General features: G+C 38.2%; 2 protein-coding genes across 4 annotated transcripts in view; both read left to right on the top strand.

Moving 5' to 3' along the window:
* LOC140144880 (multiple inositol polyphosphate phosphatase 1-like) overlaps positions 1-27,035 on the top strand; it is a 91,089-nt gene that overhangs the window by 16,059 nt on the left and 47,995 nt on the right. The window contains exon 2 of one of the 3 annotated variants that reach the window (XM_072166685.1): positions 7,267-12,714. The exons of the other annotated variants lie outside the window; for them this stretch is intronic. Within the exon in view, the coding sequence (XP_072022786.1) occupies positions 8,157-9,080 (924 nt within the window). The 5' untranslated portion in view covers positions 7,267-8,156 and the 3' untranslated portion in view covers positions 9,081-12,714. Of the gene's footprint in view, positions 1-7,266; positions 12,715-27,035 lie in introns of those variants that run through there. 3 annotated transcript variants of the gene reach the window in all.
* Positions 7,304-8,056, top strand: LOC140144884 (uncharacterized). The gene has a single exon (XM_072166688.1). It carries the CDS (start codon positions 7,304-7,306, stop codon positions 8,054-8,056), a length of 753 nt encoding a protein of 250 aa, XP_072022789.1.

The raw sequence follows: 27,035 nt of genomic DNA, 5'->3' as shown, positions 1-27,035 counted from the left end.
ATTCCATGAGCTTTACCATTCTTCATAGACTTGACAGCATCTTCAATTTCTTGCATGGTTGGCGGCTTTTCCATTCCAGTTGTGCCTGATGGCTCTACAACTGTCCTCTTATGAAGAAGAGCCTGGATTGGTTCATTGTCCTCATCAAACCAATCAGCATTGCGACGGAGTGGTGGGCTTAGCTGTTCTCCCATATCCTATTGGGTTGCCTTACTATAAGAGACTGCCATTGTTCATTGATTGTAGCTTCCTTTGGCAGTCTCAGTGCATCCAGTTTTACAGTTAGTGCTTCCTGGAATTTTGCTCTTGTTTCCAGGTTAGAAGCAGTCTCAGCTTGATAAGTCTATCAGAGATGGCTTGAGGAAGAGAGACCAAGTCCTTAGCAATGTTAACAGCTGCCTCTCTGCGAACATTTGGATCTCTCCCAGACCAGTAGAAGGTGTAACCTTTCTTACAACTTTGACCCTGATCAGAGAAGCGTGTTTCCTGAAGACAGCATATGTCAATGTTGTAGCTCCCAAGCTCAAGAGCAACCAGTGCCGTTTGACGTTCAGGTCGATTAGTGGAGTTATCAGGAAGAGTTCGTACATTCCATGATCCCAAGGTCAACTTCTTTCTTCTTTCTTTTTCTTTCTTTTGTTGTTTTCTACCGCAAGGTGGAGGATCCGCCAACCGCGGCTAGCCGGCCAGATTCAATTAGATGAGTTTTGTTTACCCCTCCTTTTATCGGGGCTTCCTCATGTTGAGGCAAGCAGTGCTATCCCTAAATAGGGCTGCTCGTTATATATTTGTGTACTAAAGTAAAGGACACGAATAAAATCATCTAGAAGACAAATGGCCGCTAATCCGCCTATTGTCTAGACCTAGGCTACATCTTCCGGTTTGGTTACGTAACCTAGGATGCTTATCCCTTCGTATCGATCCCTGACAAAGCCAACTAAATTGGCTTACCTGTCCTGGTAAACTGGCTTGCGAAAGAGAAGAACAAATAAAATTAGTTAGAAGAAAGTTATTGTTATTTAGGATGGTCGTTGTTATTTAGGATGGTCGTAACACCAGAAACGGTATGATATCAAACAAACAAACAAACAAACAAAAAGGCAAAAACAAAGCAAAATAAAGTGCATGATGATTATTCAACATTCCTAGTTTCATTTTAACTGTTACTGTCTTATCAACTATTATTGCATCTGTAAATGAACACTCAAGAGATAAAAGTTAGCTTCTTCATTGGCTTTTCAACATGGGGCACGGCCCTGCAAGGTGCTAACACACACTTCAAAGTGTTTATAGTTCTGGTCGCTAGGGTTCAAATCCCCGCACAGGCATGGAATCCTACGTAATATCACAGAAAACCTATTCTTGAGAGGGCACTCTATTCACGTGCTTTCTTTTCCAACGCTAAAAGATCACGAATTTTGGTGGTTTGCAAATGAAAAGTGTCCGCACTATCGATTGATTACGTAACTGTTATGAATAATTTATTACTGTCTGTTCAATTAGCTTAGATTCTTGTATTTTTAAGATATTTGAAAAAATTATAAATTGTGGCCAAAGTCATCAAAGAAAAGTGTTAGCACAGCCTTAGACCCAATGTGATTTATACATTTCAAATTCCGAAGTTCAATTTGAACCCCCATTTCTTTTCAATTTTGGTCTTTTCCCGCGATATTTTTTATAACAAGCCATAGAACGTTGGGTACCATAAACTTTTTTGAATCAATCCATTTAGTGCAACGGGGACGATTGTCATAATAACTAGATGCGCTGAGATAGTATTTATTCGACCATCCGCATCAGGAAGTATTGTCCAGCAAAATAGCTATAGGCATATTTACCAGAAATTCGTGTTGAAACCCTACTGTTGAAACATTACGTTATTATAATGTGAAAATAAGGTTTCCAGAATAGGCCCAGCTTATCATGCTTATATAAATACATTCCTTGCGTATTTATTTATTTATTTATTTATTTATTTATTTATTTATTTATTTATTTATTTATTTTATTTACACTTTCTTTCTTTCTTTCTTTATTTATTGTGTGGATGGGTCTGAGAAGGTGTCGGCCAAGGCCTATTATTAAACTACACATTTATTTTCAATTTATTATTTCATTTTGTTTGTTGAATACAAACTATGAGAAGGACATTTGGAAACACAAGAACTTTTGTACAAGAAAATATTATTTAAAACAATGACTTAGGTTACGAAAACAATTCTTGTACAATTATCTGAAAATGTCAAGCGAATGTTGATATTCTTGGGAAAGAATGATGGTATTAAACAAAACTCAATTTACATAAATTGTACTGATGAAATCCATAATAAGGAAAAAATAATGCTTCACCTAATTTCGTGCAACAAAAACCAGTGGACCATCATCACCTATAGACCCTATCCAATAACCGGAACGGTATAACAATTGAAATGACAGGACAGATTGGTGGACAGATTTTATTTGCTAAATTCGATAGGGTCTATGCCCACTCGTCTATGCCCTTAGTTGAGAATGGACCGTGCCACTCGATTTGTTAAAAGGTCGCGAACCCTTTTGGTGGACCCAAGTAATTGCCTAAAATGAGGCAAAATTGAAAAGAAATGGGGTTTTAAATTGAACTTTGGAATTTGAAAAGTGTAAATCACATTGGGTCTAAGGCTGTGCTAACACTTTTCTTTGATGACTTTGACCACAATTTTTTATTTTTTCAAATATCTTAAAAATACAAGAATCTAAGCTAATTGAACAGACAGTAGGTTTTTCAATGCAATCGCCTCGACCCATTAATGCATATTATCTGTATTATCAAAGTACTTACCGTCGTTTTATCTTTTCAGTTTCTGTTTCCGTATCCGTAATAGTTTTTGTAAGTCATTGTTATTTTGAAGTGGTAGTCTCCCAGGTGTGACCAATCTTTTATTCTAGCCTTTTGTTAGTTACTGAAAATTTGAAGCTCGTGAATTTCAGTTTTCGTTTTGGTAAGTTATATTGATTTTTACATAAAACCTTGAGATGTGCGGTTGGGTGCTAATCTAGACAAAAGAAGAGTCTAAATTTTACGGTCCTAAATTCGCGGTAAATTGTACGGCTACAATTGACTTGTGTTTGGTGTATATGCACTTACGCCTAGACGTAAGTGGTTCGTAAAAAAAGTCTTGCATTGAAATATATACTAACCATTTGCCAGGTTATAAGCAAAAGTCTTTCATATTGGCGATGAAACGAGCGTCTAAAATAGTCAAATACCTCCCAATGAGGCGCGTACAAGTGGTGATTTGGGAATCATGTTTTATATTGAAATGCAATACAAAAGATTTGCATTGGAGCAAAGATAATGTATTCTATTCATTCGTACCAATTGCAAGCTAATCTGATAATTGGTTGGGTCTATATGCAAGGCTCGGGTTTATTTTAAATGTTTATTTTTGCAGAGCTTATTTTCAGTCATGGATCATACTGATAAATTTCACAAGGGATGGAGGGAGGGAGGGAGGGAGGGAAATACTTGAGACTGAACAAGTGAGAATGGGAGGGATGAGGAAGAAAGAGAGGAGAGGGAGAGACAGAAAGACTACAAAAAGAAGAACTCGAGAGGAGAGAGTATGGACCGGGAGGGAGTGGGGAGACTGATCATGGGGGAGGGGGGGGGAGGAGGAAGCAAAATAGGGAGTAGAAATAGACATTGATGGAAGGGTGACACTGTGGCCATGCACAAGTGCTCTGGGGTTCGACAGGCTCATAAGCGGACCTTTTGTGATTTTAGGGCTTATTTGCAACGTTTTTACAGAAAAAAGTGGACTTTGTCATTCGGATTGGCCCCGGGGATTGGCATGCATTTTGTCAAATAAATGTGGATCAATTTACCAATGTAAAGACGAGAGGGCGCTAGACCATTAAAAACACTGGTGTTAACGTCCCGGTTTTATTGACATAAGCAATCACCTCTATTGAAATAAGCTGATTGGTACTTCAGAGTTAACAATGAAGCCAGATTACAGTAACTTACTGAATCCCTTGCGTTTTCGTATCTGAACAAAAGACTTACGGAAACTGAAAAGATAAAAAGACCCTTAGAATAGCAATCCGATGAGTTCACTGAACTACGCCCTAATACTGATAGAGGTTTAATGGCGTTAATCCTCTCCATACACTGTTGAACAAATACAATAGATGAAGGTCAACACGTATGACCTCCTATGTGACATGTTATATGTGATGTACAAAAACCTGAATATCATAAAGATCAGCATTCGTTTGTGCATATGAACTGCACATTTACGTTGCTAAATATTACTCATTTTATATTATTACAAATATTGGTAAACGACTAATAGATCCTGCTATCATGGCGTCAGGTCAATGTTCATCATATCCCGTATGTTTCTTAAAATTCACTCATATTTGAGACAAATTGCTGTGCCCATTTTATAGGTGCACAGGTAGATCCGTGTTGTTTTTAATTTTCATTTCTTTTTAATGAAAGAATTAAGGTTTTCCACTGCACGGGGGCCACTAGGGTGATACTAATTTTAATGCTATATTTTCAAAACGAATACGTGTTCCCGGTTGGCTCTATAGCGATTTCACAGAAAAGGTATTTCTAGTACAATGCTCTCCATACACAAATGAACAAACACAATGAGGGTAGTCTCCTCCGTGGCCAGCTTGATTTCGATGGAGCGAAACCAAATTGGCTGCGGAGGAGACGGGTAATTTTGCCATGCAAATGAGCTGAGTGTCGTAGCCCTGGTAATATGTATCATGTTCGCTTCCATCTAGCGATCAATAACCTGAATAACCATTGTGTAATTCAATTCAATGCACAAGTTCATACACATGTGGTTCTTTGATGTCAATCGCATACAATATAACCCGTGATCAATAATGAACGTTGGTCAAAAGACGAGCTTACTGAAGTGAAAAATTATGTACATGCAGATTCATCATTTATGCATATTGCCTTGAAAATCATAAAAAGCAACTGCTTGGTCAACCGAAATGATTTTATTAGCGTTATTTCTAACATGATGCAGTCATGTCTACAGTAGAATTCATCTCGACCTTTGCAGGACTTAAACCCCATTAAAAGCTATTAAACCAAGATAACACTCATTGAAACAGCTCAACTGATTAAATCGGATCTTCTCTGGTTGTGCACATGCATGACATGTGTCTGTTTTACACGTGCGATATCGCAATAAAGCTGGTATTAAAGCTTCAGTTGGGTAACCGATTATAAAGGAAACGGAAGGAAACATTGGTATGTGGGGCTTTGTTCACGAAATGAGACAATGGCCTGCTTTTTGTTAACCAGCATTCTTGAAAATGAGCAACATAATGATTGTTGACTTAACACGGTTTGGAAATAATTTCTTCATATTTTTGGTGTTATCTGTCGTTTACATATCCTTCCTAAAACACAAAAGTGCGACCCTCTCCAAACACTTAAATTAGCTAAAAATTTAGGACATGTTACAAAACTATATTTGCTAGAATTTCATAGAATAGTTTAAATGTAGCTTGTACCGTTTTTTTGTGGCATCCTTCAGAACGGAGCGGTCCGTTACCAATATAGCTCAATAGTTTCGGTCAAATCTCCATTCAATTAACACGGGGAGTTGGCTAGCTATGAGCTAGCTATGCTTTGCCCTCACTCATATTCTACGAAAGTGCGACCCCTTCTGAACATCTAACCTAGCTGTAATTTTAGGTCATGTTAGAGAAATATATTTGCTAGAAGTTTGGAGAATAGTTTAAATATTGGCCGGTTATTTTTCACACAGTGATGTTAACTAGGCAAATGCAATATACTTCTAACGTACGCTATTTGTAGAGGTCACGCGTCAATGGTGAGAGCACTGTGTATTGTGTATAGGAAAACGGACAGTAACTGCAGTATGAACCAAATTTCAAAACCACAAAGTGTTTTACCTGACTTTTGACCCAGAAATGTATGAATTTGATGAGAAATTGTGATGAAAAATAATATTTTACAAGTCAGGTCCAGAAAGAGAAAATCTCATTATACACGTTAATTATATCACAATCCAAACATAGATGGTTAAGTTCATGGAGAATGTTAAGAACTGTTGTATGTTTTGTCATATTGTTTTTCTATAGGGAATAATGTTAAAATAGGCTGTGTCTTGAGAAAGCGCATGGTCTGATGCTAGAATCTTGGCAAAGACACTCTAGTGAAATAAAGAAAAATATATGTGATTGATTTTGTGTGACTTTTGAGCGTTAAATGTTTAAAAATTTAAAAATAAACAAAATGCGAGAACTATAATGTCATCAACATGACAATAATATTCATGATAAATAATTATTGCTCCCTAAAAAAGAAATGGTTAACAAATGGTTTGAATACATCGCACGACCTTATAGTAACTGTATCTAGAAATGTGTGCAAGTTACTTGTCAATTTTCGCCAGAAACGAGCTTTTTCTACGATTACTGCCCAGCTCATTAGCGAGATATGGGATATTCTTTACCTCGAGTTTACTGCCCTCTGTTGACGACAGGGCTTCGAACTCTTATCAAGGCGATCTACGAAGTGCGGGGCCGTGGGGGGGTGCTGACCAAATAAAACATTTTGATGACCCATCCCCGGGTCAGGAAATGATGCGAAAAATACTTCGAAAAGACCCATGTTCACGGTATCAAGTAACTTTTTTACTTCATCTGGTTTTATGGGCGGGAGGGGGGGGGGGTGGGCTGAGTCCCAACTCCAAAATTATTGAGGGGGCTGATCCCCCGCAATTTCCCCGGTTCCTTAGCATATGTTCCTAATGGGACAAAGTTTGAAAAAAGATGAAAAGACCAGGAGAAAAGATTTTTTCATCTTTTGCACCACCTTTACGTTTGGTAACGTTTTTTGGTAGATTACATTGTATTATAGTGCTGAGAGATTTTATTAATCAATCGCTTTTTAACGATTATGTCTTATCGTCATGTGAATACAAGAAAGTCGTATCTGTATTTTTATAATTTTTCAGGAGAAGTCATTTTATGCTTTTATGTTGAAATTTATGTTGTTGTTCTTTGTTTTATATAATTCTATTACTACCATAAAATTTGACAGACCTGGGGTAAAGCTTAAAATGTATGTTTTAATAGTACTTTTTATTGCTATAGAAAACTCAATTATGCCAAAAAAATGCCATTTACGATTTACATGTATTGCATTCACATGACGATATGCATGTTTATGTTGATATGCTGTTATGATATCAAAATGAAATAACACGGTTTTATTGTTTTTAGATCTCGATACCAGTGCACGACGCAAGACATCATTGAAATGGATCGTCCAAAACAATATGGTGGTTTTCCCACACCGGGTCTACAGACACCAGATGGCGATACGGTTATGGATAGGTTGTTCTTTTTGACAGAAACCAAGTGGGAGGTGGCCAAAAAAGAATCATTATATGACTTTGTGATCGTCGGGTCTGGATTCTGTGCCCTAGCCGTAGCGAAGCGAGCTCTTAAGACTGATCGTAGCTGCCGAATATTAATCATAGAAAGAGGTCCTTATTTCCTCCCTTCACATTTTCAAAACCTTGGGAAACCCTTCGACCAAACGGTTGCTGGACATTTGGAGACATTTCCCTGGACTATGTCTGCCGAGACAGCTAATGGAGCTGCTGGTGTTGTGCGCTATCAACATGGAATGATACCTTATTTTGGTGGGCGATCGGTGATGTGGAGTGCCTGGTGTCCCATACCAACCCCTGAAGAAATGCACGAATGGCCTGAGCCAACTATAGAAGTGCTTAACAGAGATGATCAGAAGTACTTCAAATCTGCGGAAAAGCTTCTAAAAGTACAGAAAACAGACAGCATACCAGATCATCAAGGTGTTTACGGAAAACTGCAAAAGACCCTCCTACAAAAACTTGAAAACAGAGGCAGGACGATCGGAGGAGTCTATCGAATTGAATCAGCGCCCCTAGCCGTTGACGGGCGATATAAAGGCATCGATTTCGCGAAGTTTTCTGTTCCTTCAGAATTACTGCAGTTTGCATCAAAGCAGAAGAATCTAAAAAAATGACCCGGAAAATGATCAGGACTTGGACATTGTTACCAACTGCATTGTTGAAAAGATTCATCAACAGAATGGAACTGCTACTGCTCTGCAAACATCCCGGGGGATGTTAGCTCTTGGAAATGCAAAGCTAATCCTGGCGATGGGTACCCTTCCCCCTACAACTCTAGTTAGAAATTCCTTTCCAGATGTAGCCGCAGGGGAGCGTTTTGGGGCACACTTCATCAGTTCGATCATTGCCCGAATACCTCGGGCAGACTTCATCGATTCAGATGAACTTCACGATTTGGAGCTTGGGGCCTTCTACATCGCTGGAAAAGGAAAAGAAGGTTACACGCAGCAATACCACATCCAGTTAACAGTCATATCAGATAAGTCCCCAGACGAGAATGTTAAGAAAGCTCTCCGGTACATGCCAGATGTAGTAGCTACAGCTTCTAAAGAGCAGTTAAAATCCAGCGTCGGTAAAGTGGTGTTTGTCTGTGCCGTGCTTGGAGAGCTGGACGTGACCAACCCTGATAGCTGGTTCAAACAAAACACGGATGACACAGACTTGACGACTAACTCAAAACTTCAAGTTACAGTTAACGAAAAAGACAAGAAGACATGGAATGCCATGGATGACGCAACATTTGGAATTTTGGAAGAGGTTTTAAGCCCCGAAGGTCCCCAAGCAGTAGACTATTGGCATGGGAGCCCAGATAAGGGAGAATGGAAAAAACAACGCCCATCAGAGGAGGAACGAAGGGTAGATATGTTGGTTCATGAAAGTTCGACTTTACACATCGGCGAGGAACTATCAGACCCAGTTGACACAAACTATTGCTTGCGAGGTACTACAAACGTCTACGTGACCGGAGCATCTCTCTGGCCACGATCTGGCTCTTGGAACCCGACGCTGACAATGGTTGCTTTATCCCAACATCTTGCTGATCAGTTGGTTGCAGAAAAAAAGAAAAGAAAAATAGATGCCAGAAGCGCGGCCATTGAACATCGGATATCCCATGACGTTGGATTAAGTAACAGTTAATCTCCTTAAATTTTGGGGTAGAATATAGTAATCTCAATCTCAAGTTCTCCCTACACTGACCAATGGATTTGACTTGACACACAGTGCATCAGTAATACCTCATATTAGCCTGTATGTAATTTTGTCAAAAACATGTTTTAATGAAGTCCAAATATGTACCCCTAAATATCAATCAATAAATCTATAACTTGGCAAATCACCTTACAGGAAGTTCACATCTACTGTAGCCAAGTTTATAATTTGAGATACCCATAGGTTTCTCTCCACATCAAGCTAAAGTTAAATCTACAGGTTATTTGTATAAAAGAGTGATTTTAATGTAAATTTTCTCCAAATTCCAAATTAGGTGAGTAAACTTTTTGTATACTATACTACATATATTTATCTAATTCCATGTGCAATTTCATAACATTACAATTTAGGGGTGCATATTGGATGATGAAGTTTAGACCCTCTTTAATCGGATTCAGAATTATGCAGTACCGTAGGCCTATATGCACAATGCACTCACTCTGCAATGACCATGGTAATATCTTAAAATTGCACATGAAATTGGTGCAATATTGTTATTATGATATACAAAACTTGACTCATCCAATATAACTTGGAATTTAGAGAAAGTTTGCAGTAAAATCAAATTTTAATGCAGATATACTGTAGTTTTCACTTCAGCTAGCGGTCATTAACAGTCACATAGTTCATATGCCTAACACTCCATGAGAAAATGAGCACATGGATGCAAGGTTCCCGAATTTGGACTTTTTTGGACTTTGATAGTTTTTGGATCAGATCAACTTTATTACATGTTTTGTGACTTAAATAACAAGTTTTCAAAATTTGGTGATACATTTTTGGGTAAAATTTGTTCATAATTTTTCTTCCATGACTGCCATCTTGGGTTTGTACAAGAAAATATAGAACAAAAAGGCTATTTCACAAGACCAAATCCCCGAATACATTTATGAAAACCCGTATTTATAAACGATTTCTTCTTGTAAGTATTTGTATAAATCATGTAATCCATTTTCAATGGGTATTGAAAAGGTGTTTTTTGAAAATAATGAATTTGAAACTGGAAATTATTCAATTTTTTGCAATTTTTACTTGGCGTCCATAATCTGTCCAAACTGTCTATTCAAAACACGCATATAAAATTGGCCATAACTTCAACACCATTTATCCTATTGAGGTCATTTAAAGACTGAAATGCTCCATTTAATGAGCTTTGTAATATAAAGTATGATTCTACAAAACAGGAGAATCTTCAAATTTTCATGGTCATCCCTAATAGTATATCGTTTGGAAGAATTCTTTTGAATCAATAACAAAGTTATCCCTCGTCTAACCAAAGCATATTTTGTAACACATCTAAACAAGAGATGATGCAACGCCCCTATGATTTTCCGAACCGAACCTCCTATAAACTATAATGGGTCTCCTCTATCCTTACATACCAAAACGAGTAAAATCGGAAAAGGCGTTTGGTAATTTGGACGTCGTAAATTTCCTAAACAAGGTGTCATAACGGGGTCATATACCTGTACCCTCCGCCAAGGGCAGTGTCCCCACACAACCCTACCCTCGGCATATTCATTTTGATGTTACGTAATGTTATAAAATTGAACCATACAAAATCGTCAAAAAATAACGTAGTATCATTGAAGACTTAAAATAATGAGTATCAGTAGGAAATACCGAGCCTCGAATAGTAAAGGTGAAGGATTTGCAGTACGTCGAAATAGAGCAGAACGAATGTGGAATAAGTAATGTAAGAATTTATTCAGAGTAATCAAGAAGAAGTAATTGACTTTTTAATTAACTAATTATTTAAGAATGCGGATTTCAAGTCGTTCTCAGAGTGACTTTAGTAAGCTCAAGACAGCAGGAAACAATTACAATACTGAACTCTAATACTTTCCTCAACAATAAAAGCATCGACTGCGGAAATGATTATTTTGAAGTCAATGTTTCGCACTATAAATGACATTCTTCAACAGGAGACACCATCAAAACTGCCTGACTATGACTCTGCTGAAGACTTGGCATGGATTCGCAACATACATTTTTTTACAAATATTCAAACCATCAGGGACAATCACACATGTCATAATGGTGACTCTTCCATGCCAACCACAACCACCACTTCTCAATCGTGGGGTTTGTTTGATATTTTCAGCGAGGATGACCTTCGTGAAACCATACCGCATCACTAAGCCCACCACGTGTTCTTGATCATCTGTCTTCAACGATAGTGAAATCATTGCTTGACACTCTTCTCTTAATAACCAAAATTGTGAACACTTCGCTATAATCCGGTATTGTACCCGACACCTTTAAGGGGACTGTCATCTCATCGCTTCTCAAAGAAACCAGTTTACACTAGAAACGAAAATGATATGCTTTTCTATTAATTGGTACTACTTATATGCTTATATACAAAAGAGTGATATGATTTCAAGGATTATAAAACTGTCAACATATTCATCAAAACATATCAGTGAACAAAGGATGGGCCGACAAGCATATCATTTCACTAAACGGGCATGTGTGAACACAGCATTACCCGTTGCCTTCGTATTTAGCGTGACGGTTTGGCTTCTACAAATACATATTCAGTAGATAGACTGGTTCTATTTTAGAAAAGTGGCATTCCTAGCGGCAATTTTGCGTAAAGTTTGGCAACTATCTTATTTTTGTTAATTTGGGTATGCTGAGACCATGATATCAAAAAGTCCCCCAAATGATCCCAAAGGATCGCATAGGGGACAAAAATTAATTTTATTTCAATAACACTTTCAAACATGACAAATTATGCGTCTGGCCCCACGGATCCCAGAAATGTAATGTTTATGCGTGTACGACCTATCGTAAAGAATAAATTATAAAATGTCACAGGTCGTTTGTTTGTTGTGCATGGGTCAAAATTCAAAGTTGCTCAAATTTGTGTAAAAGTTGAGGCAAATTATTCGCCTAGCTAAGAGGTTTCAGAAAAAGAATAGTTTGCACAATCTGTTATATCTAGTTAGCATGTTACACAGGAAAGAGTCAAAGATATGTAGGATTCAATGAAATTTGTATTCACTTTTCATCTACCTTCTGAACTTGACATCGCAGATCCCTTGAACTTGAGGAACAGTTTGCATCCATTTTACGAAAATCGGAGCAACTTTAATTTTCACCCCTGTATAACATACAAATTGACCTTCGACCTTTTCAGGCTCATAACTTGGTAACTATGTGTCCTAAGCGCAAATATGTTACATTTGTGTGATCCTTAGACCCAGACGAATAATTTGACAAGTGTTTTAGTGAATTTGGAGCATTTTTAATTTTTGACCCTATATGAAGGGGGATTGGTGGATTTTTTTAGGGTCACGGAGTTCCAATATAGCTTGGCAGACAAAGGTTTTGAATTCAGCATACCCGAATTAACCAAAATAATTTGGTTTCCATCTTTTACGCGAACTTGCCGTTTGATGCTTAAATAAGCACATAATTATTTCCAAAATAGGACCAGTCTATGACTGCAAATACTGTGGACTAACCTGTGTTTACTCTTTGTCAATATGAGTCATTACATTACTGTAAATATTACTAAAGTGCAAGAAAATAAAAAAGCCGTACACATTTCAAATCGTATTTTGTCATAGTTAGTTAGTTCATAGTTATTTTATTTCCATCATTAAAAAAACATACACAATAGAAACTAGACATGTACATAACTGTGGTCTAAGACCACGAACACAGCCGTTGTGTGACCCTTAATGACCTTTGACCCCTAAAATCTCTGAACACCCCATTGACATTGGCGAATGTCAATGCATATGTGCACGTGGCATCACTCTGGTATATGTTATTTGTGCCCGAAGAGGCAAGTTTGCAGGAATTTCGTTTTAGACCGGTAGTGACCCCTTAATAACATTTGACCCCAAATAAAATATTACCACGCATACACTGGGTAACAACAATTCATGTATAAACATACCGTTACAATGCTATGTTTTTCTTGATTAATAAATTTTTTTGAAGGTATTTAGTTTTATACCGGAAGTGACCCCTTAATGACCTTTGACGCCAATTTAAAAACCGCCACATATACATTGGATAACCATAATTCATTTATGAACATACCGTTACTGGCCCATGTTTTTCTTAGCAAACCTTCAAAATAAAACATTTTGAAGGTTTTTCGTTTTATACCGGAAAGGACCCCTTAATGACCTTTGACCCCAAATCTGTGAAAACCCCATAGACATTGGGTATTAGCAATGCATGTGTGCAAGTGGTATCAGTCTCCTATGTAATTTGTGGGAGAAGAAGCATTTTAAAGGTATTTCGTTTTATTCCGGAAGTGACCCCTTAATGACCTTTGACGCCAATTTAAAAACCGCCACATATACATTGGATAACCATAATTCATTTATGAACATACCGTTACTGGCCCATGTTTTTCTTAGCAAACCTTCAAAATAAAACATTTTGAAGGTTTTTCGTTTTATACCGGAAAGGACCCCTTAATGACCTTTGACCCCAAATCTGTGAAAACCCCATAGACATTGGGTATTAACAATGCATGTGTGCAAGTGGCATCAGTCTCCTATGTAATTTGTGGGAGAAGAATCATTTTAAAGGTATTTCATTTTATTCCGGAAGTGACCCCTTAATGACATTTGACCCCAATTTAAAAAAATACCACATATACATTGGATAACCACAATTCATTTATGAACATACCGTTACTGGCCCATGTTTTTCTTAGCAAATAAAAAAAAAAGAAAAAAGGTTTTTCGTTTTATACCTTTGACCCCAAATCTGTGAGAACCCCATAGACACTGGGTATTAACAATGCATGTGTGCAAGTGGCATCAGTCTCCTATGTAGTGGCATCAGTCTCATATGTAATTTGGATAAATTGGATAACCACAATTCATTTATGAACATACCGTTACAGGCCCATGTTTTTCTTAGCAAATACAATTTTTGAAGGTTTTTCGTTTTATACCGGAAGTTACCCCTTAATGACCTTTGACCCCGAATCTGTGAGGACCCTATAGACACTGGGTAATAAACAATGCATGTGTGCAAGTATCGTCACTGTCCTACGTAATCTGTGGGAGAAGAAGCGTTACAATGCTATGTTTTTCTTGGTTAATAAAAATGTTTGAAGGTATTTCGTTTTATACCAGAAGTGACCCCTTAATGACCTTTGACCCAAAATCTGTGAGGACCCCATAGAAACTGGGTATTAACAATGCATGTGTGCAGGTCGCATCAGTCTCCTATGTAATTTGTGGGAGAAGAAGCATTTTAAAGGTATTTCGTTTTATTCCGGAAGTGACCCCTAATGACCTTTGACCCCAATTAAAAAATATCATATATACATTGGATATTCACAATTCATTTATGAACATACCGTTACTGACCCATGTTTTTCTTAGCAAATAACAATTTTTGAAGGTTTTTCGTTTTATACCAGAAATGACCCCTTAATGACCTTTGACCCCAAATTTGTGAGGACCCCATAGACACTGGGTATTAACAATGCAAGTGTGCAAGTGACACCAGTCTCCTATGTAATTTGTGGGAGAAGAAGCATTTTAAATGTATTTCGTTTTATTCCGGAAGTGACCCCTTAATGACCTTTGACCCCAATTTAAAAAAATACCACATATACATTGGATAACCACAATTCATTTATGAACATACTGTAACTGGCAAATAAAGCAAATAAAAAAAATTGAAGGTTTTTTGTTTTATACCGGAAATGACCCCTTAATGACCTTTGACCCCAAATCTGTGAGGACCCCATAGACACTGGGTAATAACAATGCATGTGTGCAAGTGGCGTCACTGTCCTACGTAATCTGTGGGAGAAGAAGCATTTTGAGTTCAAATCATGGTAATTCATGTGACATGTAGGTGCATGGTCAATGATAGTTATGACCAAGTTAGGTCAAAATCGGTGTAAGCATGTCAGTGCTAGAGCAAATATAAAGGTCGACAGAAAGAAGAAAGAACTAGATATATTGCATCCTTAGTAAGGCTGCGAAGTCTAGCCGTGACCTTGAAATGACATCTGATGACCTTGAAATGACCTTCGCCACATTTTGCATCATATCCACATAACATATACTAATTTTCATTCAAATTGAATAAACTTTGTAATTTGACCCCTTTTGACCTTTAGTTGACTTCTGGTGACCTTGAAATGACCTCCAATATATTTTGAATCATATCAAGATCACATATACTAATTTTCATCTAAATTGGACAAATATTAGAATTTGACCCCTTTGACCTTTCGTTGACCTCTGGTGACCTTGAAATGACCTCCAATATATTTTGAATCATATCAAGATCACATATACTAATTTTCATTTAAATTGGACAAACTTTAGAATTTTACCCCTTTTGACCCCAAAACAGACCCCTCCTCCATGTTTAAGCCAAATATGATTACAATCGTATATGAACATAATGCTAGAGCCCTTTTGGCATTATTCTGATGATCACAGCACGTAATATGCAGAAAATATTGAATTTTAAAGTGATTTTCAGTAATCAACCATTTTTGTCCCCTGTTTGACCTTGAACTCAAAATCTGTGAGGACCCCATAGACACCAACTAATGTCAATGCATATGTGTCAGTCGCATCTCTGTACCATAGAATCTGTAGGAAAAGAAGCATTTTGAAGGTATTTGGTTATGTGCCGGAAATACCCCCTAAATGACCTTTGACCCCAAATATGTGAGGACCCCATAGGCCCCGGCTATAGCCAAGGTCAATGTATAAATCTCATTACTGTACCATGTAATCTGTAGGAGAAGAAGCATTTTTGGTAAAAATCACATTTTTAGCCAAAATTACTCATGCATGACATTTGACCCCAAATGGGTCATATCAAATGTAAAGGCTGGGGTAGTGGAGCTTGTGCCCAAGTTTGGTCATAATCGGTCAAATAATAAAGGAGCTAGAGCAAATTATGTTAAATGTTGACAGAAAGAAGAAGAACTAGACTAAGCTGTGGTCTAACCCACGAACACAGCCGTGTTGTTACCCCTAATGACCTTTGACCCCAAAATATATGAAAAAGGCCATAGACATTGGCTAATGTCAATGCATGGGTGCATGTGGCACCACTTTGCTATGTTACTTGTGACAGAAGGGGCATTTTGAAGGTTTTTCGTCTCAGACCGGAAGTGACCCCTTAATGACATTTGACCCCAAATAAAAAATACCACATATGAATTGGGTACCCACAATTCATGTGTGAACATACCGTTACTGTCCTATGTTTTTCTTAGCAAATACAAATTTTGACGGTTTTTCGTTTTATACCGGAAGTGACCCCTTAATGACCTTTGACCCCAAATCTGTGAGGACCCCATAGACACTGGATAATAACAATGCATGTATGCAAGTGGTGTTACTGTCCGACGTAATTTGTGGGAGAAGAAGCATTTTAAAGGTATTTCGTTTTGTACCGGAAGTGGCCCTTAATGACCTTTGACCCTAAATAAAAAAATACCACATATACACAGGGTAATTACAATTTATGTGTGAACATACCGTTACTGTCCTATGTTTTTCTTAGCAAATAAAAATTTTTGAAGGTTTTCGTTTTATACCGGAAGTGACCCCTTAATGACCTTTGACCCCAAATCTGTGAGGACCCCATAGACACTGGGTAATAGTAATGCATGTGTGCAAGTGGGTTTACCGTCATACGTAATCTGTAGGAGAAGAAGCATTTTTAGTTGAAATCACGTTTTTGACCCCTATGACCCCATCGTGACCTTTGACCCCACGAATTTCATGTGACATGTAGGGGCATGGTCAATGATTATTGTGACCAAGTTAGGTCCAAATCGGTGTAAGCATGTGAGTGCTAGAGCAAATGTAGTGGTCGGCAGAAAGAACCTGTAAGAAAAAAGACACAGCCGTGACTAAACGTCACGGCTGTGTAACTAGACTTAGCTGTGGTCTAAGACCACGAACACAGCCGTGTTGTAACCCCCAATGACCTTTGACCCCAAAATATATGAAAACCCCATAGACATTGGCTAATGTCAATGCATGGGTGCACGTGGCATCACTTTGCTATGTTATTTGTGGCAGAAGGGGCATTTTGAAGGTTTTTCGTCTCAGGTCGGAAGTGACCCCTTAATGACCTTTGACCCGAAATAAAAAATACCACATATGAATTGGGTAACCACAATTCATGTGTGAACATACCGTTACTGTCCTATGTTTTTCTTAGCAAATACAATTTTTTGAAGGTTTTTCGTTTTATACCGGAAGTGACCCCTTAATGACCTTTGACCCCAAATATGTGAGGACCCCATTGACACTGGGTAATAACAATTCATGTGTGCAAGTGGTGTCACTGTCCTACGTAATTTGTGGGAGAAGAAGCATTTTAAAGGTATTTCGTTTTATACCGGAAGTGGCCCTAAATGACCTTTGACCCTAAATTAAAAAATACCACATATACACAGGGTAACTATAATTTATGTGTGAGCATACCGTTACTGTCCTATGTTTTTCTTAGCAAATAAAAAAATTTGAAGTTTTTTCGTTTTATACCGGAAGTGCCCCTTAATGACCTTTGACCCCAAATCTGTGAGGACCCTATAGGCATTGGGTAATAACAATGCATGTATGCAAGTGGCGTTATTGTCCTACGTAATCTGTGAGAGAAGAAGCATTTTGAGTTGAAATCACGTTTTTGACCCCTATGACCCCTGCGTGACCTTTGACCCCATGAGTTTCATGTGACTGGCAGGGGCATAGACAATGATGGCTGTGACCAAGTCAGGTCAAAATCGGTCCAAGCATGTGAGTGCTAGAGCAAATGTAATGGTCGGCAGAAAGAAGAAAGAAAGAAAGAATGAAAGAAGAAAGACTAGACTTAGCTGTGGTCTTAGACCACGAACACAGCCGTGTTTTGACGCCTTAATGACCTTTGACCTCAAAATATATAAAACGCCCATAGACATTGGCTAATGTCAATGTATGGGTGCAAGTGGCACCACTTTGCTATGTTATTTGTGGCAGAAAGGGGCATTTTGAAGGTTTTTCGTCTCAGACCGGAAGTGACCCCTTAATGACCTTTTGACCCCAAATGAAAAAATACCACATGTACAATAGGTAAACGCAATTCACGTGTGAATATACCATCACCCTCCAATGTTTTTCTTAGCAAATAAAAATTTTTGAAGGTTTTTCGTTTTATACCGGAAGTGACCCCTTAATGACCTTTGATTCCAAATTTGTGAGGACCCCATAGACACTGGGTAATAACAATGCATGTGTGCAAGTGGCGTCACTGTCATACGTAATTTGTTGAAGAAGAATCATTTTAAAGGAATTTCGTTTTATACCGGAAGTAGCCCCTTAATGACCTTTGACCCTAAATGAAAAATACCACAAATGCACAGAGTAACTACAATTTATTTGTGAACATACCGTTACTGTCCTATGTTTTTCTTAGCAAATAAAATTTTTTGAAAGTTTTTCGTTTTATACCGGAAGTGACCCCTTAATGACCTTTGACCCCAAATCTGTGAGGACCCCATAGACACTGGCTAATAACAATGCATGTGTGCAAGTGGTGTCACTCTCCTACGTAATCTGTGAGAGAAGAAGCATTTTGGGTTGAAATCACGTTTTTGACCCCTATGACCCTTGCTTGACCTTTGACCCCACGAGTTTCATATAAAATGTAGGGGCATGGTCAATGATGGTTGTGACCAAGTTAGGTCAAAATCGGTGCAAGCATGTAAGTGCTAGAGCAAATATAGTGGTCGGCAGAAAGAAGAAGAAGAAAGAACTAGACTTAGCTGTGGTCTAAGACCACGAACACAGCCATGTTGTGACCCCTTATTGACCTTTGACCCCAAATTTTATGAAAACGCCCATAGACATTGGCTAATGTCAATGCATGGGTGCACGTGGCGCCACTTTGCTGTTATTTGTGGCAAAAGGTGCATTTGGAAGGTTTTACGTCTCAGACCGGAAGTGACCCCTTAATGACCTTTGACCCAAATAAAAAAATACCACATATGAATTGGGTAACCACAATTCAAGTGTGAACATACCGTTACTGTCCTACGTTTTTCTTAGCTAATAAAATTTTTTGAATGTATTTCGTTTTATACCGGAAGTGACCCCTTAATGACCTTTGAACCCAAATCTGTCAGGACCTGATATACACTGGGTAATAACAATGCATGTGTGCAAGTGGCATCACTGTCCTACGTAATTTGTGGGAGAAGAAGCATTTTAAAGGTATTTCGTTTTATACCGGAAGTGGCCCTTAATGACCTTTTGACACTAAATAAAAAATACCACATATGCACAGGGTAACTACAGTTTATGTGTGAACATACTGGTACTCTCCTATGTTTTTCTTAGCAAATAAAATTTTTGAAGGTTTTTCGTTTTATACCGGAAGTGACCCCTTAATGACCTTTGACCCCAAATCTGTGAGGACCCCATAGACACTGGATAATAGCAATGCATGTGTGCAAGTGGTGTCACTGTCCTACATAATCTGTGAGAGAAGAAGCATTTTTAGTTGAAATAACGTTTTTGACCCCATGAGCCCTGCGTGACCTTTGACCCCACGAGTTTCATATGACATGTAGGGGCATGGTCAATGATGGTTGTGACCAAGTTAGGTCAAAATTGGTGTAAGCATCTAAGTGCTAGAGCAAATGTAGTGGTCGGCAGAAGAAGAAAGAAAGAACCTGTAAGAAAAAAGACACAGCCGGAAGTGGCCCCTTAATGACCTTTGACCCTAAATAAAAAAATACCACATATACACAGGGTAACTACAATTTATGTGTGAACATACCGTTACTGTCCTATGTTTTTCTTAGCAAATAAAGAATGTTGAAGTTTTTTCGTTTTATACCGGAAGTGCCCCTTAATGACCTTTGACCCCAAATCTGTGAGGACCCTATAGACACTGGCTAATAACAATGCATGTGTGCAAGTGGTGTCACTGTCCTACGTAATCTGTGAGAGAAGAAGCATTTTGAGTTGAAATCACGTTTTTGACCCCTATGACCCCAACGTGACCTTTGACCCCACGAGTTTCATGTGACATGTAGGGGCATGGTCAATGATGGTTTTGACCAAGTCAGGTCCAAATCGGTGTAAGCATATGAGTGCTAGAGCAAATGTAATGGTCGGCAGAAAGAAAGAAGAAAGAACTAGACTTAGCTGTGGTCTAAGACCACGAACACAGCCGTGTTGTGACCCCTTAATGACCTTTGACCCCAAAATATATAAAAACGCCCATAGACAGTGGCTAATGTCAATGTATGGGTGCACGTGGCACCACTTTGCTATGTTATTTGTGGCAGAAGGGGCATTTTGAAGGTTTTCGTCTCAGACCGGAAGTAACCCCTCAATGACCTTTGACCCAAAATAAAAATACCACATATGAATTGGGTAACCACAATTCATGTGTGAACATATCGTTACTGTCCTATGTTTTTTTAGCAAATAAAAAATTTTGAAGGTTTTTCGTTTTATACCGGAAGTGACCCCTAAATGACCTTTGACCCCAAATCTGTGAGGACCCCATAGACACTGGGTAATAACAATGCATGTGTGCAAGTGGTGTCACTGTCCTACGTAATTTGTGGGAGAAGAAGCATTTTAAAGGTATTTTAGTTTTATACCGGAAGTGGCCCTTAATGACCTTTGACCCTAAATTAAAAAAAATACCACATATACACAGGGTAACTACAATTTATGTGTGAACATACCGTTACTGTCCTATGTTTTTTTTTTTTTTTAAAAATTTTTGAAGATTTTTCGTTTTATACCGGAAGTGACCCTTTAATGACCTTTGACCCCAAATCTGTGAGGACCCCATAGACACGGGATAATAGCAATTCATGTGTGCAAGTGGTGTCACCGTCCTATGTAATCTGTGAGAGAAGAAGCATTTTGAGTTGAAATCACGTTTTTGACCCCTATGACCCCTGCGTGACCTTTGACCCCACGAGTTTCATATGACATGTAGGGGCATGGTCAATGATGGTTATGACCAAGTTAGGTCAAAATCGGTGTAAGCATGTAAGTGCTAGAGCAAATGAAGTGGTCGGCAGAAAGAAGAAAGAAGAAAGAAAGAAGAACTAGACTAAGCTGTGGTCTAACCCACGAACACAGCCGTGTTGTTACCCCTAATGACCTTTGACCCCAAAATATATGAAAACGGCCATAGACATTGGCTAAAGTCAATGCATGGGTGCATGTGTCACCACTTTGCTATGTTACTTGTGGCAGAAGGGGCATTTTGAAGGTTTTTCGTCTCAGACCGGAAGTGACCCCTTAATGACATTTGACCCTAAATAAAAAAATACCACATATGAATTGGGTACCCACAATTCATGTGTGAACATACCGTTACTGTCCAATGTTTTTCTTAGCAAATAAAAAAAATTGACGGTTTTTCGTTTTATACCGGAAGTGACCCCTTAATGACATTTGACCCCAAATAAAAAAATACCACATATGAATTGGGTACCCACAATTCATGTGTGAACATACCGTTACTGTCCTATGTTTTCTTAGCAAATAAAAAAAATTGAAGGTTTTTCGTTTTATACCGGAAGTGACCCCTTAATGACCTTTGATCCCAAATCTGTGAGGACCCCATAGACACTGGGTAATAACAATGCATGTGTGCAAGTGGTGTCACTGTCCTACGTAATTTGTGGGAGAAGAAGCATTTTAAACGTATTTCGTATTATACCGGAAGTGGCCCCTTAATGACCTTTGACCCTTAATAAAAAAATACCACATATACACAGGGTAACTACAATTTATGTGTGAACATACCGTTACTGTCCTATGTTTTCTTAGCAAATAAAAATTTTTGAAGGTTTTTCGTTTTATACCGGAAGTGACCCCTTGATGACCTTTGACCCCAAATCTGTGAGGACCCCATAGACACTGGGTAATAGCAATGCATGTGTGCAAGTGGGGTCACCGTCATACGTAATCTGTAGGAGAAGAAGCATTTTGAGTTGAAATCACGTTTTTGACCTCTATGACCCCAGCGTGACCTTTGACCCCACGAGTTTCATACGACATGTAGGGGCATGGTCAATGATGGTTGTGACCAAGTTAGGTTAAAATCGGTGTAAGCATGTAAGTGCTAGAGCAAATGTAGTGGTCGGCAGAAAGAAGAAAGAAGAAGAAAGAACCTGTAAGAAAAAAGACACAGCCGTGACTAACGTCACGGCTGTGTAAAGAAAGAAAGAAGAAAGAACCTGTAAGAAAAAAGACACAGCCGTGACTAACGTCACGGCTGTGTAACTACTGGGAAACAGGAGTCTAGCCGCCGCTCGGCTAGACTAACGAGATCTGATTGCGTTCGCCTGCGACCGCGAGGATGCACAGCCAGCAGTGACAAATGAGTTATTACTCCGAATCTGTGAGAAACGGAAGTGATCCCTTAATTACCTTTGACCCCGCAAAAATATTACATAGTGCTTAGGATGTCATAAGGAATATTCCTGGCGAATATCAGCTTAATCGGAACTTATACATGGATTTTGATTTTTTGTTAAATTTATGATTGACCTTTTGACCCCCTTAATGACCTTTGACCTCAATGGAAAAAAAAAACCCTTATGTACACCGACAAAATGCATTGTTCAAATTTTAATTAAACAATTCTTTTATGTTTAGTTGTTGAGATAAAAATTCTTGAAAATATTTAACTAAAAACAGGAAGTGACCCCTTAATGACCTTTGACCCCCAAAATAAACATACCATGCACACATCAGGTAAAACTGATTCATGTATGATGATTATATTACTCTGGTCTGTTTACATTTTGAGATAAAAAAATTAAAACCTTTTTGATAATTTTGGTTTTCGACCGGAAGTAACCCCTTAATGACCTTTGACCCCAAAACTGTAGGCATCCTAAAGACCCTGGCTAGTAGCGATGCATATGTGCTTTTGGCGACTCTCTGCTATGTAATTTGTAAAGACAGTGATTTTTTGAATATTTTTTACAAATTTTTCATACTTTTACCGGAAGTGACCCTTTAATGACCTTTGATCCCAATTCTGTGAAGGGCTTTTAGACACTGGTGATAGGTGATGCATGTGTGCAAGTGACGTCATGGTGCTATGTAAAATGTGGAAGAAGAAACATTTTTAGTGAAAATCACGTTTTTGCCACTGACCGGAAGTGAATAACCTTTGACCGGAAATGATCATGTGACAGTTGTGGCACCACTCAATGGTCCCAGTGACCAACTTTGATCAACATGGCTGAACGCATGTGGCTACGATGGCTGATTAACATGATGTTGACAGAAGAAAGAAGAAGAACGAGATCTGATTGCGTTCGCCTGCGACCACGAGCATGCACAGCCAGCAGTGACAAATGAATCTGTGAGAACCGGAAGTGATCCCTTAATTACCTTTGACCCCGCAAAAATGTTACATAGTGCTTTGGATGTCATAAGGAATATTCCTGGTTAATTTTCAGCTTAATCGGAACTTATACATGGATTTTGATTTTTTTAAATTTGTGATTGACCTTTTGACCCCCTTAGTGACCTTTGACCTCAATGAAAATAAAAACTTATGTACACCGACAAAATGCATTGTTCCAATTTTAATTAAAAAATTCTACTGTGTTTAATTGTTGAGATAAAAATTCTTGAAGTTTATTTATTTATTTATTTATTATGCTTCATCACTGGCTCATATACAATTACAAAGATAAATATATTATATAAATATTGCACATACTAATAATCAAGACAAAGTAAAGAATAAAATGCCAGCGAAAAGAATGGGACAAACAGGTGCAAAATCACCTCTAGGACCATCCCACCTTTCGATTTTTGAAAACAAATTATTGGGAAAAAAACCCATCACAGCCCCAACCCAAATTAAATAAGCCTGCAATCCGAGCATCTGCAGTAAGAGCTCCAAGAGCATGTTTTCGAAGAACAAAAATTTTGAGTAAAATGAGAATTCAAAAATTCAACCACCCCGGATTTGAAGGAAGAAAAGGAACCGGCTGTCCTTGTAGACAAAGGCAGCTGATTCCAAAGCTGCACAATGCGATTAAAATAAAAAGTCATGTGCGCTTCGGTTTTGCAACGTTGAATTTTGAGTTTAAATGAACTTCCCATTCCCTTGGCTGAATTTAACATAATTATTTACATTAATATCATAGTGACCCTCCTTACATCTGTAAAAAAACAAGAGATCACTTTTGTCTCTCCTGTGAGTAAGGGGAAGTATGTCCAAATTGGTAAGCCTCTCCTTATAATCCTGATCAGGATAATGTAAAATGAATTTGGTAGCTCGTCTTTGGACTCCTTCCAACATTTGGATGTAATGTTTGGATGTACCGCTCCAAAGACAGCTACCATACTCAAGATCACTCCTGATCAGGGAACTATAAAGAGTTCTGGTAATTTTTACTGGGGCATTGAACCCTACTGTACGCATGATCATGCCCATCTTACGATTGCATTTTTTGACAACTCTATTAATATGGGTATCCCAGACAAGTTTAGTTGATATGTCGACACCCAAATCTTTGATGGTATCAATTTTACTGAGAGTTGTGCCATTCATATTGTAATCAAACAGGACGGGTTTCCTGCATCTTGTCAAGGAAATGACCTGGCATTTGGAAGGGTGAAAATTAAGCTCCCAGGTATTACTCCAATTGACTAGTGCATTTAAGTCTGACTGAAGATGCTCACAATCGGAAGGTTTTTTTACATTAATAAAACACTTAGCATCGTCGGCAAATAAAGCAATCTTAGAATGTTGGGCAACACTGGGCAGGTCGTTTATGTATAAAACAAAAAGAAGGGGCCCAAGGATAGAGCCCTGTGGAACCCCGGAAACCACTGGAAGCCAATCAGATTGGACGCCATCAACAACAACACGTTGGCGTCGATTTGTAAGATAAGCTTGAAACCAATTTAGTAGACCAGAATGAAAACCAAAAGACCGGAGTTTGTATAAGAGTAATTTATGACTAACACTCTCGAACTCTTTGGGGGAAAAATCAAGATAAACCATATCGACCTGCCCAGCGTTGTCCAAGGCTGCACTGACTTCATGAAAAACTTCAAGCAGCTGAGTGACAGTGGAACGCCCTTTTATAAAGCCATGTTGAAGATGATAGAGCCTCTCTTTATATGAGGAAAACCAAATTGACAATCGCTCTCTCCAAGAACTTCCCACATATACAAAGTAAAGATACTGGCCTGTAATTTCCAACCTGTTGTTTGTCGGCCTTTTTATAAACCGGTATTACCGGCTTCAAGCCATTCCTGAGGTAATTTACCTTCACTCAGAGACAAGTTAAAAATATGGCACAAGGGAGATACAATTTGATATGCACATTCCTTTAGGACACATGGTGATATACCGTCCGGGCCTGATGCTTTGGAAACATTCAAATTTTACAGAATATCAAGTACATCATCATTTTGAAGTTCAAAATTGCCCAATGATTCATGTTCAAAGATGTGAATATTTGGAAAGTTCAGATCATTCTTTGGTTTGGTAAATACAGAAAAGAAATAACTGTTAAAGAGAGTAGCCTTTTCTTTAGCAGTGGAAGCGGTTACACCATTGGTATCACTGATGACCTGGGGCAAGGATTTTGATCTGGTTTTAGATCTAAAAAATGACCAAAAACGTTTTGGATTTTCCAGAAGCGTAGACCCAAAATCATCAATGAACTGGTCATATTTAACAGCAATCAGATTTTTCAGGCGATTACGAAGTTTCCGAAACTTTGACCAGTGATGCTCAGAATTTGATTTCTGTGCTCGCTTCCAGCCTGTAAACTTACTTTTCTGTAAATGACGAACTTCAGAATCAATCCAGTCTGGAGTAGTGCTATCCTTGATTTTGATTTTAGGAATATGTTTGTCAAGAACATTTGTAAAAATTGTTTTAAAATTTGACCAAGCAGTATCAACGGTGCCAGCACTGTAAACACAATCAAATAAGTCAGCATTATCCATCTCATGTCTAACATTATTAACATTTGCTTTCTTGAAATTATACACTTCACGACCCATTTTTTTTAAGTCTTTCAACTTTGGTTAAAATACGAAATTCTAAAGGTTTGTGATCAGTAGGAAACGTTTCACTCAAGAGAACCACAGTTGATAACCTATCAGGAGATGTAGTTAGTACAAGATCAAGAATATTTTTACATGCATCACGGGATTGAATAAAATTAAGCTGGGTCAGTAAAAAAGAATTTATGACATCACAGAAAGACAGTTCAGCAGGGGGTACATTATTCATATTTCTGCAGCCATCGATCTTGGGCAAGTTGAAGTCACCTATAACATGGAACTGATCAAATTCAGAGGCAACTTTGAACAAAACAAGCTGCAGATTTTGAACAAATGTATCCACACAACCATGATTTCATCATTATCAGGTTCAAGATCTGGTCTATGTAGCGACATAATATTATTTTTTATTGCACATAAGAGACCACCACCTCTGGTCTTCCAATGATTAGATCTGTCTTTACGGTACAAAATATAGTCCGAATCAGTGAGTTCAGCATCATTAACATTGCTGTTCAGCCATGTTTCCGAGGTACATATAATGTCATAGAGTTTTTTGATTGGATTGCACAGTAATCCCTGATTTTATTTATACGTTTCTTTTTTCTTATGGTTTTAATACTACGTGCATTTAAATATAAAATGTCAATCCCAGTCCCACGTTGAGATCCATCGTCAGGTAAATTAAATGAAAATTCATCGGAGGAAAGTCCGTCATCACTCGTCTGACTATCAAAGCTCAAGTTCAAATCTGAGAAATGGGTAGGTCCCGGATTCAAATTGATGTCACCAGCCAATAAGTTGACTATAATGAACAGGGGAGTTTACCCTTGGGTAGCCAAGAAAC

Source organism: Amphiura filiformis, unplaced genomic scaffold (assembly GCF_039555335.1).
Source record: "Amphiura filiformis unplaced genomic scaffold, Afil_fr2py scaffold_92, whole genome shotgun sequence".
Classification (NCBI taxonomy): Eukaryota; Metazoa; Echinodermata; class Ophiuroidea; order Amphilepidida; family Amphiuridae; genus Amphiura; species Amphiura filiformis.
The sequence above is the reverse complement of the archived record's forward strand: the minus strand, read 5'-3'. Positions and strand labels throughout refer to the sequence as shown.

Coding starts and splice junctions, on each gene's coding strand:
- LOC140144884 (XM_072166688.1), top strand. CDS start 7,304: ATGGATCGTCCAAAACAATATGGTGGTTTTCCCACACCGGGTCTACAG.